Below are 16,054 nucleotides of genomic sequence, written 5' to 3' on the forward strand. Positions count from 1 at the left end.
TTCATTTCCACGTCCATGATTTTCAAAGTCTTATATTACTTGGAAATAAAGTAGGTGTTTAGTCCCCAAATTTCCAATTCAATATCTTCAAATTATAGTTTATGTTTTGTGACTGCTTTAAGGAATCTTGAAAACCTAACTTAGTAATTTTTAAGTAAAATTACATTTAAAATTGATTTTCACCGTACTAAAGTCGTTTTGAAAGGAAAACTCTATGTTCATGAACGTCGAAACATAATTTTAGAATACATAATTTGAGCATTAGGCTTAGTAGAACAATTAACCCACACCCCAAAACTATGTTCCACCATAGGGTAGGATCGTACTGCTAGTTTAGATGACTCCTCTATAGTCTAAGAGGCTTAGTTTTGAGTCCACAGTAGCAGCTTTTCGAATTGCTCCATAGGTTGGATATCATGAGCTCACATGGTGTATGCCGGCTATAATAAACTCCCCAAATAGAAAACTTGTATTCTTTACTTAAGTATTGATTATGATCTTTTATGCAAATGCCAGTTATGATGTTATTTTAGATATCTAGTTTTAGTAATTGTTTCAACTTTACAATTAAGATCTTATTTTATGTTATTAGCTTATTGATAATTTTAAATGATTATTTCACATGTCTCAGCCTTGACTCTCTTCATTGAGTTATTGTAATTATATTGTTGATGCTCAGATTTATTCTCTTTTAATTATGATGTATATTTATTCAGTCCTTGCCTTAAATATCAATACATTCAATGTATTGACGCTTCTTTGCACTACATCATTTTATCATGTAGATTTTGACGCTTAGACTTAATCCTGCGATCAGACATTCCACTAAGCTATTTGCACTTATGGTAAGTCCTCTTTACTTCCAAAGGACATAGCTATGGTTAATTAATTTACAGTATAGTTCCTAGATTGTTTTTGTTTACAAGTAGCCCAAGGACTTGTCTTGATAGACTTATTTAGTTCAGACAATAGACTTTATTATAAACTAGCAATTTCAGTATTGACATTGTTTCTGCTGTCTTCAGTATTGATTATAGAGACTAATTCATTTTCAGAAGTTCAACCCATAACTATTATTTCTCAATTTTTGCATAATTTAGTGTTTAATCTTATAGCATGCCAGGCCAAGAGTTTGCTTGGAGTCAGTAGTGATTTCGAGTAGACCACGTCCAAGGTGTACACTCGATGCATGACAAATTATTTCTAATGTGTTGTTTGATTTGATTTATTAAGGAAACCGTTCTATCTTTATTCATACTTATTCATATATTTATCACCCTTATATTACTAATATCATGGTATTTTCTAATACATCCTGTCAAACGACCCCTTAGAGTTGTATACTTATGGTTATGAATTTACATGGGAGATTGTTAGAATATATAATTAACCATATGTTTAGTTATAGTATTATTTATGAAGAAATTATCTATTTATAGTCAATCAATAAAATGTTACATTAAATAGATAATTATATTATTTGGTGTGTAGAGATTGAACTTATACACAAAATTATACTATCGATTCTTGAAAGTTGAAAGTATAGTTCACAATTTAAGATGAAATTTGGACAAATCGTTAAAATGATTGTAGCATGAAATTAATGGTAATTTATCTTGATAACGAGAAAGATAAAAATCTAACTTCTGTGCTAGTGCATTTTTTATGTAGTAAAAATAAATATTTCGAGCTGACTCAGAAATATATATCTTCTAGACTATTAAACATTCTTATTTTCTCAATCTTGTTATAATTATTACGAGTTGCATATGTTAGTTATTATTTTTACTTATTAAAAGGTAAGAATTCGTAGGTGGATCAATATGTCAAGTAGATTGGATGATAATAATATATATTGATAAAACACTAAGTTGATAGAATCCATATTTCGATATAGAAATTGATAATGTCTTTTGGAAAGCTTTCAATATTGTAACATCCCCTAAAAACGTTGTATATGGAGTTCCAATTCTGGACGAAAATGATACATCTTCTGTATTTTGGGCATAACGTTTCATAGGTTGGTCCAAATTAGGTGATTAAAATTTACGAATAACCCCAACATCATTACCTATAACTTTCGTGGACCATATCTTAAGATTCAGAGGATAAGTAGGTCAAATAAATTAATATTTGCAAGACATTGTGCTGTGACGAAATTGAGTATTTGTAGAAGAAAATTCATATCTCACTGTAGGATGCTCCAAATCAGTTGATTCTTGAATGATATAAAAGTAGACTTCTAGATCAACAATTCATATGTAGACACCAAATCCTAATTAGGAAGTTATATTTTTCAAACACAACTCCAAAAAAGGGTATTCTGTTACAAGAAGGTTCATCTCACCAACCATGGAAAGATCTAGATCCATGTGACATCACCCATGACATCAATAGTCCTCCATTTCACATCATCCATGACATCACAAACTTTCATTAAATTTTCAGATTTTTCTTTATAATTATTTAATTATTGTTAGGTCCCTCCTTCACACCTATAAATACTCACCTTATTTCATCATTTTGTTCATCAAGCTTTCTCAAGAAATTCTTCTCTCTATACACTTCTTTACTCATTCTCAAAATATAGTTTTAGTTCTTAGTAGTGTAGAAATACTATTCTGGTGATTCATATACGCCGGATAGTACACAAAATGTTCCGGCGAGGAGAAAAGACTAGAACTCAAGAGTGTTCATTAAGTCTTTCGATTCTGAGTAAAACGTCGGATTTCAGGTATGTAAGGCTTCAATGAGAGTATTCCTTCCACTCTCATGTCTAAAGTATTTTTATTATATGATAAATTATGTTTATTTTCTTTAAGCTTTACTCTAAGGTATGTGGGTATTGATTCATGGATCCTTTCATCCATGAAGCACAAATGAATTATCAAAGTCTTCTATTTAATTCAAGTATGAAACTTTATGGGTTTTTATATCATGATTCCAAATGCATAGATTATTAAGTATTTGAAGTTTAATTACCTATCTTATATTAGTGTATGTAAGGCTTCAATGAGAGTATTCCTTTTACTCTCATGCCTAAAGTATTTTAATTATATGATAAATTGTGTTTATTTTCTTTAAGTTTTACTCTAAGTTATGTGGGTGTTTATCCATCGGTTCTTCCACCCATGTAATTCAAAACTCTTTCAATTAAATCTTTTGATTTCAAGTAAGATTTTCTTATGGGTAATTCTTATTTCTACTTAATAGCATGAATCATGGTTAAAGTAATGCTTATTGATCTATTTTGATGCAAAATGATTTCATATGTATGAATTGATGGTTTACAAGTATTTTCTCTATTTAGCTCTTTAAAGGTTCTTGAAATTCATGATGGGTTATTTAAAACATGATTTTTAATTGATGGATTCAAAGTATTTATGTATAATTTCATTTACATTCATGTTTAAAAGTTGAAGTGATTTGAACCCACCTAGTTTTACTATGTTTTCAATGAAGTTTCACTTGAAAGCTTTGACTCCAAATGAATGTTTATGAAAGCAATATCTAGAATCAAAAGGGAGTCTTATGAAATGAATGAATGATGAAATGATATGAATGATGGATTTTTTATGCAATAAGGACAATTCTTGTATATTTGAATTACCAAAGGTTTTAATGAGTTATTCTACCGAATATGATATTTTGAATTCTCAAGCTATATGCTATGACTATTTTGAAGTATTAAACTATTCCGCGGAATTGACTTAGCACCGAATGGGTCATTGAGGTGAAATTCGATAAGGGAATCCTAGTAGAAAACCTTTGTCTTATTAACTATGTGCCAACATAGGAACCCTTGTAGATTTAGGCTAATGAATCCACAAATAGACCTTAAAGTTAAAGTTAAAGAAATGAATGAAGTTGGCGGAGTTCTACCCGGCAAGTAGTCTCCCCGGCCAACGTAGGGGGTTATGTTGGATTCCATGTAATAGCTCGCATGGTCTTAAATGTCGGTTATGGTCATCTTTCCACAAAATGAATATTTTAAAGGATATCTACATGATTGATTATGCATGCATTGCATTATTTTTCATATTACATAAATGTTTTAATGTTCCCTCAATGTTCATGCATGCTTACATACTTAGTACATTCAAAATACTAACGCATACTTTCTTTCTTACATGATATCACCATGTAGGGACCAATGCTCCTCCTCGTTCTCCTCCACGTGGCTACTTGAAATTTCGTTTGAAGACTACTTTTGGTGAGTTCCCATGTTCCGAGAGCAGTACTCATTTATCTTTCTAGCTTATTATATGTTAAGATCTTTAGACACTTACTATGACATTTCTTTCTATTAAGATTGAGGGTGAGCTATGAACTCGTCTTAGCCCCGTTAAATCTAAAAGTTAGAGATATTGTTGGACATATGTAAGTTGAAGATTTACTATTATGATTTCTGTTTTTTTATTTATTGTCATTACCTATGAAAGGTTAAAAGAATGCTAAGAGACTTTTTTGAGGTACGTTCGAGTTCCTCATTCACCATGTCACGTCTAGGCCCCTAGGCTTGAGTCGTGACAAGTTTGTCAAACCCTATAAGTTAATCATACTCTAAAAGTGATTCATGAATGAATCAAATTCATCAGTAATTTAATTTATTAATTAGTACCTGCAATTTTAACATGAAAAATCAATAAGTGTTTAAATAAACATTTATATATATATATAAGAGTGCAACTACGAAATTTAATCATATTTCTGATTTATAATAAGAAGCCTCAATAATTAATTGAAAAAATTACGTGGATCGGCAAATATTATTACTATAATTATGCGATAAGGATATAGTTCAATTAATTACACGAATTGACTATAGTTTAATGAAATTTACTATTATACAAATATGTTGCTCATATACAAATTTGAAAGTTAATATACAGATCTCTAAAGAAAATATATAAATCTTAAAGTGAATATACAAATCTAGAAACGAATATATAGCGAATATACAAATCTGAAAGTAAATATATACAATCTCTTTGAAGCCCAATTTGTATAATGCAACGAAATATACAAACGGGAAAGCTCAATTTTTGTAATGTAGAGAGATATACAAATGTTAATAACTATGGAAAACATAAATATAACTATGAAGAGTAATTAAGGAAACTATATCTATAGAAAATTATTAAGCTTAATAAGTTTGGCATTTCTGAAATTTACCATAATTAATTTCACAATCTCTTTTGGACCCCTATTTTATTAGAACTCAAAATCTCATTTCCTGGTGAAAAAAAAAAATCAAACTCAATTTTTGTCTAGGTTTTCAAGGCTAAAAATGTGTATAAAATAGTGGGTCTTCCAACCTAGAAAGAACACCACTTTTTCGCACATTACGTACCTCCCCGCCCAAGCATCGAAAGAATTCTCAACTATTATTCTTCACTATATAAAATCATGAAACTGAAAACCAACTTCTTGGAGGACATTTGTTACACATTTTTTAGAAAGATTTCTTGAATTATATTCTAGTATGTTGGTATATGTTGTCTATTATTCAAATAAACGATCATTCTGTAATGCTTTCGTTGGGTATATTTTCAATCAATTTCTTTGACATAATCTATAGTAGTTAATGCTCCATTTTTTCCGGTCTTTCCTATCCTGACTTTCTCGCTCTCATTATTCATATTTTTATATTGTTTTCGATATGCTTGGCTCTACTGACCTATGTCTTATTTTCCTTGTTTTTCCTCTCTTGTTCTTCTCTCTTAAGCCGATGGTCTTTTGGAAATAGTCGCCCTACCTTTCAAGGTGGGGGTTAGGTCTGCGTACACTTTACCCTCCCCAGACCCCACATGGTGGGATTATACTGGGCATGTTGTTGTTGTGTTGTTGTTCTTTGACATAATCAGTAGCAAAACTCTATTTTGTTCAAGTGACAGCAATTTGGTAAGACTCAAAAGTGAAACGTCCAACTCAACGAGGAAAAAGGAATTTTCTTTCTATACAATACTTATTGACTTGTAGAGACAACTGGTAAAGGGTAGCAAACCAATTTCTCAGAATTAGTGCTCAAACTGCATGCCTATCATTCAACATTCCAGCCTTAAAAATTGCAAACATCAACCTCTGTACAAAAGCAGCAAGTTCAACATGCACAGAACAATGCAGAGAGCCCCTCACGACTAATTTACTTACAGTGGCTTAAGCGGAAAAAACAGAATAAACAGAATGGCCCTCCTAATCTGCAACAATCCCACTAAACTATCATACAGACAATCACAACTCACTCTTGCTTCTAAGAACAAACATCCCTCACTGACGTCCTCTAGACTGCACAACACTATCCCAAACCTCAAAACCATCAATTCTTCGGCTTTCTGATATGGTTGATTCAGAAGGATCAGATTCAACTCCCTGAGACTTCTTTAATTTTGCAATGAGAACCCACATATTTGCCAGTTCGTTTTCGAGATAGGCTTCTCTTTGTTTGGATTCTTCAACCTTCCTCTGTAATTCAGCCTCTTTCTGATCCCTTTCCACAAGAGCAGCTTCATATGAAAGCTCCCTTTCGTGGCTCAAAGCCAGTTCTCTTTTCATATCTGCACTCAACACATTTTGCTCATTTCGTCTGAGATTAGCATCTCTTCTTCCATTTCGCATGGCAACACTTGGCTTACGCTGGGTAGAGGTACTCTTCTGGGTGGCTAGCTCAGCAGCTAATTTCTCATTATGATTCATTAGCTTTGCAACTTCTTCAGAAAGTGCCTTTAATTCAACCGCTGCTGCAGACGCTAGCCCTTTGGCATATGTACTCTCTTCTGCCAATTTCTGGTTCCGGAGCTCCAGTTGCTCCTTCGCCTCAACCAGTTCCGTCACTTTCTTGTGGAGTTCTTCAATCTCTCTTGCCTAACAGGAGCAAAAGCAACAATTCAGTTGACATATTGTTGTGGACGAGGATAGTGGATTCATAACACAAGAATGTTAACAACAACTTCATATGTATGGGGTACTTGTCGGTACCTTAAGTATTTTGAACATTTTGTGTGTAATACAAACATGTATGCATAGACATAAAATCGGTAATCGTCTCCAAGTGCCATAAAAGGACAATGCCTCACCAGTGAAGTGTTCATATCTTTTGGCTTTTACCTTTACAAAAAACAATGTCATGTTTGTAGTGCCAATCCAACACAAGTCCTTTTTTAAAATATTTTTATCGTTTTCAATTGAATTTGTTTTTGTTTATTTCATTCTATTTTTTTTCTATATTCAAACTTTATATTGATAACACTGGAATTGAACAAATATAATTCATTGTGATAAATGAAGTGGATTTGTTTAGTTTTATTTTATGTTTTAAATTAACTAGAAAATATGAATGTATTTTGTTAGATTTCTTTCTTCAATGGGTTTTGGTTGTCTGGTTTGTCTAATCTCTTTATTTCTTTTTTCCCGGATTGGATCTACACAACTTTTTCGATATTTTCTTCGGGTTGCTATCTCAACTTATCCTGAAAGAGAGTGAATGATAAGAATAGCATGTCGTATCAACGGAAAGTTATGAGAATATTCATTGTTCCTAGATGGGTATAAAAACCACGTTAGAATTCTTGGACGAAACAAAATAATGTTGGGTTAAATGAATAAATGGGTAGGGTTGCGACTTAATAAAAATTACACGAAAAGATAAAGCAACGAGCTTTGTTTTTAATTTGAATGATTCCCGATCTAATTAAACATTAAAAATTTATTAGTGCCTTATGCGGGAATTGGTTTCTTGTCTCATGAGTGGATTCTCAATTTTTTAAATGAATCCAACCTATTACCACTTTCTATTATGGAGATATGTGTACGAAAGACTCAGGATATTGATAAAGAATTTTTTTTCCAAAGATAAAAGAGAGATTAGGTTGAAATTATAATGTATTGTTTTACCAAATTATGCATGTACGGGATAATTTCAAATTTGGGTAAATTTTATGTATGCAGAAATGAGGTAATCTCTCGTTCAAAGTGAATCGGAATCTAAACTATTGTTTGGTAAGTACTTTTTTAAAATGAAAGAGTGGTAACAACAACAAACACACTGTAATCCCACAAGTGGGGTCTTGAGAGTGGTAAGTAAGCATCTCTTCTTTTTTTGGAGAATGAAGTTCACACTGTATTGTGTAAGATTGATACTTATTTATTACCATGGTCCATTTAAGAAGTGAACATGTTAAGTTTCTCTCTCTCACACACACATAAAAACAGGAGAACACTGAGAACAACTTACAAGTTTCATTAAAGACTGATGTTCCTACATTCCCATTGAAATTACCAATGAGGATAACAACACAACCAAATGTTGCATGAAATCACAGAGATGGAGGAGCTCTACCTCTACACCAAGTTACTCAGTTGGAGATCAAAAGAAAAGCTTCCCAGAGTTATGAACGGAAACTCAGTGATCTAAGCTGTATCAGATCATGTCACTATTTTTTTTCAAGGTAACTATCTGTAAATAAATCATCAACACAGAAGTGTTGGTAGCCAAAAATATTTATCAGTGAATCCACAACCAAAAGAGAAACAGTAGACTAGCACTAAGTCCTATATCATCCTTATAAGGAACCAAGGATGTCTAAAATAGAAACTGGATCATTTATATACTCTGAGTTGCAACAATAACAAAAACTAAGAATGCAATTCATTTTAATCCTTTGCATAGAACTACTATTGTCCTTAAAACACCTCGAATTTTTTCCTTTCCAAACTGTCCACCATATTACTGTAGGCACAATTCTTCATCTGTTTTTGTTTGTGTTGTGTTGCCATCACCCTCTGTATTCCAAGCACGTCTGATGTTCTTCGTGGCATAGTCCATCTTATATTTCTGAACTTGATAAACAGGTCCCATAACTGACAGACCACTTTACAATGAAGGTACAGATGGCTAATTGCCTCTACATTTTGTCCACATAAAAAGCATCTTGAGCACAGTTGGTTTCCCCTTTTCGTGAGATACTCGCATGAGTAAGGAAGATTCTTTCACAACCAACCAAGTAAAGATAGCCACTTAGTATGGAATTTTGACTTTCCATATTAGTTTCCAAGGAAAAAATCTGATCTGTGAGCCCAACTGATTAATGTTTTTGTAGGCAGAATTTACAGTAACGAGCCCTTTACTGTGATTGTTCTATCTTAACGAGTCTTTCCCTTCATGCAGCTGCAGTCCGTTGCACTGGTCTAGTGTGCCAAAGAAACTGGTCAGTCTTTCCATCTCTCAATCTTGCATTATTCTTTTGAAAGTCAGGAGCCATCCATGTGGAGACCTAAGACCCTCCATGACTGGAATTAAGTGTGTCAAAATGTTCCCTAATATAGGTAACCCGCACAAAATTTTATGGGTTGGCCTCAAGATAATTTGAATTGGATCAATCTAAACTCACTCAGGTCTTAACCCATTTTCACTCAGGTCTTAACCCATTTTAAAAGAATCTTCAATTGAGCCCAATCTAGTCTCCAATTACAACCCGTTTTAAGGCTCTTTATTTGCATTGGTATAATGTATGTTCTCATATTGTAAGTATGAATTACTATCTATTTTATATCTTCTAGGATTTATCTTTCCATTTGTAGCTTTTGTTTTTAATTTTCTTGAGTTGAAATTCAAATTGTAGTTATAAAAGGTAAATAACAATATGTTAAAATTATTGAGATTAAGAGAGTCAAATTGGGAGGGTTATAACCCAATCCGATTTTTAGTCCATTGGAGCCCAACCATTTGAGCCCAAAGAAAATTTGGGCAGGTCATGACCCAACTTGATTTCTATTTCAACCCATTTTAATATCTCCAATTTCAACTCAACCCGTCCATTTGACACTCTTAGCTAGGATAAGTAAGAATGAAGAGAGAGGATCCCCCTGTCTAATCCCTTTTTGACGGGACAAGAAACCAACTGGGGATCTATTAACTAAAACTGAAATTTTACAGTAGTAACACTGAATTTAATCCACCTAATCCACCTATCTCCAAACCCCATACTCCTCAGCATTGTGATAGATAAGACCAATTGAGTTTGTCAAAACCTTTCTCCACATCGAGTTTGCATAGTGTTAGAATCCTAGGAATACTCTATAGCATATGTGTAAATATAGTAGGTAGCTTGATTTACTCCTAAATTTATTCCTATGTTAATTAAGTATTGATTTGTATTGATTTTCTTTCCTTTTTAGGATATGTATACTTAGCTAATTAAGCCCCAGTAACTTGTGGCAATAATCAAGCTAAGTTTTCTCTCAAACTCGTCTTCTCACATGGTATCAAAGCTATCTTTAGTTAGAAAACAAGAATAAAATAAAAGAACAAAATTGCCAAGCATAACCCAGCAAAACCTCCACTGTTCTGCAATTCCGCCAACATAACAATTTCTCATGTCCTTCGTCTTCGTAAACTAGACCTTCCCCTGGAACAGATTTTATGTATTGAAGAATGCAAATAACCGCATTCCAATGACTGACACAAAGAAAAATCAAGAACCGACTTCCAACACTCTCCGAAGGCGGGGTATTGTGCATATACCAACACCACCATTATGATTGGAATCCTCGCATGTGGCCGGACACTTTTCTGGCAGATTCCTTTTTAAACTGTAACCTTTTCCGACAAGACAGCAAGAATTTTTCAGTTTTCCAGATCTATTCTTCAGCATTTTTTTTGGAATTTACCTTATATTTGGACACTAGTAGATCTATTTTCATGCCTCTTAGATCCAATATGCTCTTGCACTAAATTTGTGGGCTCCAGCAACCCAAACCATGGTATCACCACAGATGCTTTGACAAGTAGTGCGAACTATTTATCTTGGTCCTCTTCTGTTAAGTTATGGTGGAAGGGACAAGGTGTTCAGGATCACAATCCTTGGTTACACAGGCTAAGGATATTACTGAAAAAGATAGGGGCGAATGAGAGAAGATAGATTGCTCAATTGTGTACTCTGTTATGGAAATCTATTGATTCGAAGTTGATGCCATTTTTCCAACCATTCCAAACTTGTTTCTTAGTTTGGGGAAAGGCTTGTGCGCTATACACAAATGTCATATCTCACTATTATAATGTGATTTCTCGGTTGACTAACCTTAAAAAGTAGGACTCGGATATGTCTACTTATCTTGGACAAATTCAGGCGGTTATGGAAGAATTCAATGAGTTAATGCCCGCCACTAAGAATTCAATGAGTTAATGCCCGCCACTAAGTGTTCAAAAGCAATTGAAGCAGCGTCAGAAGATGTTTCTAGTTGTTACATTTGCTGGACTTCCATCTACTCTTCTCTTTGTGTGAGATCAAATTTTGGCTAGCTCTATTGTTCCTATTGTGGATGACATATTCGCTCGATTTTTACAACTAGTTGTTCCACCTATGTCATCTAGTCATCCGGTACCACCTACAGATTCTTTTGTTCTAGCATTTCAGACAACAAATCGACATGGAGGCCGATAGGAGAAACGACGACCAAGATCTGGATACTGTAACAAATTGCACCATACCCGTAATGTGTGCTACTCTCCCCGTGGTAAACCAAAGAATGCTCATGTTGCTCAAATTGAATCCACTGGTAATCCAACCAGTCAATTGTTCTCTTAGTCTGAGGATACAGTGACTTTCTTCAATGTCAAGCAAGTAAGCAGACATCTTCATAAATAGCTTCCATTGCCCAAATTGGTAATCTTGTTGCTTGTATCTCAGAGTCCACCATACTTGGCCCTTAGGTCATGGACTCAGGTGCTTTGTGACAACATTTTTGGTAACAAATTTTCATTGTCTAAAATTACTTACTCACAATTCCTTCCCACTGTTATTTAGCTAATGGTTCTCAAACCATGGCAACCAGAGTCTGTCAAGCCAATCTCCTACCTTCCTCAACTCTAAATAATATTCTTTTTGTCCCCGGATGTCCCTTTAGCTTCCTGTCAATATGTCGTTTGGCTAAGGCTTTAAATTGTTTCGTCTCATTCTTTAGTGACTTCTTTCTTATACATGACCTCAGTACGAGAAGTATGATTGGAAGGGCATGAGTTGGATGTACTTTATTATCTCAATTCTAATAGATCCAATACAGTTTGTTCAGTCTCCCACTCTCCAGATTTAATCCATAGACAAATGGGACACCCTAGTTTATCCATACATCAAAAAATGGTACCTAGCTTGTCCAAATTATCTATGTTAGATTGGGAAGAACACCCGAGCTACTTTTCCACGTAGTCCTAATAATTGTGCAGAGTCTCTTTTTCATTTAGTTCATTATGATATTTGGTGCTAGTAGAGTTAGTTCTACATTGGGTTTTAGGCATTTTAGTACTTTCATTGATGATTAATCAAGGTGCTCTTGGATGTTCTTAATGAAAGATTATTCTGAATTATTTTTCATATTTAAAACTTTTTGTGCTGAAATAAAAAATCGGCTAGGTGTTTCTATTCGCACTTTTTGTAGTGATAATGCACATGAATATTTATCATCTCAATTTAAACAATTTATGTCTTCCCATGGAATTCTTCATCAGATATCTTGTCCTTACACTACACAACACAATGGGGTTGCAAAGAGAAAAACTAGCATATTGTTAAGACTACTCAAACAAGCAAATGTTCCATAGGCCTTTTTGGGGGGACGCAATGCTCACCTCTTGTTATCTGATTAATAGTACGCTTTCCTCTGCTATTCAAAATCAAGTACTACACTCTGTTTTGTTTCCCTAGTCCACCTTATTCCCTCTTCCACCATGCATATTTGGGCGCACATACTTTGTCCATATACTCACTCTAGGAAATGAGGTCGCTCCTGGTGCTCTTATATGTGTATTTATCGATTATTCAAGGTTACAAAAGGGATATCCATGCTTATCACCAGACCTCCAACGATACCTTATGTCCTCTAATGTTACTTTTTGAATGGTCAGACCTACTAGATATCCATGCTTATCACCAGACCTTCAGCGATACCTTATGTCCTCTAATGTTACTTTTTGAATGGTCAAACCTACTTTCCATCCTCTCTTGCTGAACAATTAGGCATTTATGAGGTTCTACCGGTTCCATCTTTTAGGAATCCTACCATAGTTTATCATTCCATGCCATCTACTATAACTCCATCCTCCTCCTCTGTACCTCCACCACTATTAACCTATCATCATCGTCCGCGCCAAAATGATCCACGCCCGCCACCAAAATCCTTGCATGTTGAGGACTTGTCTACACAGTCCTTCCATTGCCACTCGAAAAGATAATCACTCTACTCGTAACTCTCATCCTATCTATACTTGTTTGAGCTATCATCGTTTGTCAACAGCCCACTCTACCTTTGTATCACACTATCATTTGTGTCTATTCCTAAGACTATAAGTGAAGCTCTTTCTTATCTAGGCTGGCAACAAGCTATGATTGAGGAGATGTTTGCCTTCCACTCTAGTGGTACTTGGGAGCTTGTTCCTCTACCTCCAGAGGAATCTACAATCTACATTTGGTTGTAGTTGGGTATGTGGCCCTGATGGACAAATTGATTGCCTAAAAGCTCAACTAGTGGCCAAGGGTTATACACAAATTTTTGGTCTTGACCATGGTAATATCTTAGACAGGAAAGTGTGGAGGAGTGTTTTATCTTGTTGCACTTATTAGTAGTTGTTGGAACTCTTGTAGTTTCTTGTTCGTCGATTTCTATGAATATTATTTCGTGTAGTTTGTTTGTAGTAGTATTTTGTTGTAGTACTATTATGTTCCTATATGTTGTTTAGTTACTATCTATTGTATATTGTACTTTCATTATGTCTTTTCCTAGACTTTTTTTTGCCTTAAGTCAAGGGTCTATCAAAAATAGTCTCTTCCTCACCTTTGAGGTAGAGGTAAGATTTACGTACACTCTACCCTCCCTAAACCTCACTGTGTCGGACTACACTGGGTATGTTGTTGTTGTTGTTGATTATGGTGATACCTTCTTTCCTGTGGCCAAGATTGCTTCAATCCGTCTCTTTTTATCCATGGTGGTTGTTCGTTATTGGCCTCTCTAGCAGATGGATATTAAAAATGTCTTTCTTCATGGAGATCCCAAGGATGAGATATATATGGAGCAACTATCTAATTTTGTTGCTCGAGGGGAGTCTAGTAACATGGTGTGCAAACTACGACAAGCACTCTACGGCCTGAAGAAGTCTCCTCGAGCATGGTTTGGGAAGTTTACCATGGCTATTCAAGAGTTTGGCATGGCACGAAGTGAAGCTGATCATTAAGTGCTCTATTGTCACTTTGCTCCAAGTTTGTGCATGTATTTGGTAGTGTATGTTGATGACATAGTTATCACATGCAATGATGATAAGGAATTACCAAATTGAGACATCACATTTTCCAGCACTTTCAGACTAAGGATCTTGGTTGGTTGAGATACTTTTTGGGCATTAAGGTTGCTCAATCCTTTTCCAGCACTTTCAGACTAAGGGTCTTTATTGATTGAGATAATTTTTGGACATTGAGGTTGCTCAATCCAAATCAGGAATTGTCATTTCACAAAGGAAGTATGCACTTGATATTCTTGAAGAGACAGGGATGACAGGTTGTAGGCCTATTGATTATCCAATGGATTCAAATGCTAAGCTCTTACCGGGTTAGGGGGAGCCTCATAACGATCCAAGAAGATATAGAAGGCTGGTAGGAAAGTTAAATTATCTAACAATGACTCAACCTGATATTACCTTCCCGATTAGTGTTGTAAGCCAGTTCTTGAATTCTCCTTGTGACAGTCATAGGAATGCAGTTATTCGAATTCTTGGATAGATAAAATCTGCTCAAGGGAAAGGACTACTTTACAAAGCCCGAGAACATGAGAAAACTATTGGATATTTAGATCACCTCTGACGGGTCACTCTCAGACAGACGATTATGTTCTAGTTGGGGGAAATTTGGTGTCTTGGAAAAGTAAGAAACAACATGTAGATGCTAGATCAAGTGTAGAAGCAAAATATCAGGCTATGGTAGTGGCAACATGTGAACTCAAATGGATCAAGCAACTATTGAATGAGTTAAAATTTGGAGATACTAAAGGAATGGAACTTGTGAGTGCTAATGAAGTTGCACTTCACATTTGCATCGAATCAAGTATTTCACGAGAGGACCAAACATATAGAGATTGATTGTCATTATGTCAGAGAAAAAGTACTCTCAAGAGACATTGTCACAAAGTTCGTTTGTTCGTTCAAGTGATCAACTTATAGACATATTCACCAAGCCCCTAGCCAATCCCATAACAAGTTATATATGTAACAAGCTTGGTACATATAATTTGTATACACCAGTTTGAGGGAATATTAGGATCCTAGGAATATTCTATAACATATGCTAAAACATAGTAGGTAGCTTGATTTTGTAACACCCTGTGTTATCCTAACTTAAACTAGGCTCGATCACTGTGAGAAATATTGAGGAAAAGAAATGACTCTAAGGACCACGAGTGTCCTCTACGATTCATAGACTATTTTACGAGTCCTAGGGACGACTCGTACACCTCCCCAACACTTGGTAAATTCCAGATCCTGAGAACCTTCCCTACGATGGACCTCTACGACTCATAAAACAATGGACACTTAGCCAAAATTCCAAAACTTCAATGTCACTTCTACGAGTGGATTTGACGACTCGTCAAAGAGCTTACGAGTTACGACTCGTATGGAAAGTTCAAAGACTCTATTTTCTCTGATTTTCAACGACCTGCAGGGCGAGTCGAGTCTACGACTCGTCGAGTGGTTTACGACTTGTAGACCTGAGTCGTAGACCACAACCTTTTCAGCCCAGTTCCACGAATAGGATTGACGATCCGTCAAAGTTTCTACGAGTCATAATGACTACTCGTAGATGACCAATTTCAGGTTTTAACGAAGGGTAGATTGGTCCTTTACCACCCTTCCCAAACTCCAAACTAAAACCCTGACGTTTTAGGACTAAATTAAGCCCCTTAACAGTATCCTAAACGTCAAAAACCCTCAGTAACACTTGGTTTAACTGAGAGAAAAAATTGGAGAGGAGAAGACAGCAAGGGTTCAAGCGTGCACTTCCACCCTTTCAAGTTCGAT

The 16,054-nt window shown here is 35.0% G+C and overlaps 1 protein-coding gene across 2 annotated transcripts in view; it reads right to left on the reverse strand.

Annotated features, from left to right (window-relative positions):
* Positions 1–5,931: 5,931 nt before the first annotated feature.
* The window catches only part of LOC129870088 (kinesin-like protein KIN-7K, chloroplastic), a 52,635-nt gene continuing 42,512 nt past the window's right edge, over positions 5,932–16,054 (reverse strand). For both annotated transcript variants that reach the window (XM_055944677.1, XM_055944678.1), the window contains exon 24: positions 5,932–6,864. In XM_055944677.1, the coding sequence (XP_055800652.1) occupies positions 6,271–6,864 (594 nt within the window). In that variant the 3' untranslated portion in view covers positions 5,932–6,270. The remainder of the gene's footprint in view (positions 6,865–16,054) is intronic.

Source organism: Solanum dulcamara, chromosome 10 (genome assembly GCF_947179165.1).
Source record: "Solanum dulcamara chromosome 10, daSolDulc1.2, whole genome shotgun sequence".
NCBI lineage: Eukaryota > Viridiplantae > Streptophyta > Magnoliopsida > Solanales > Solanaceae > Solanum > Solanum dulcamara.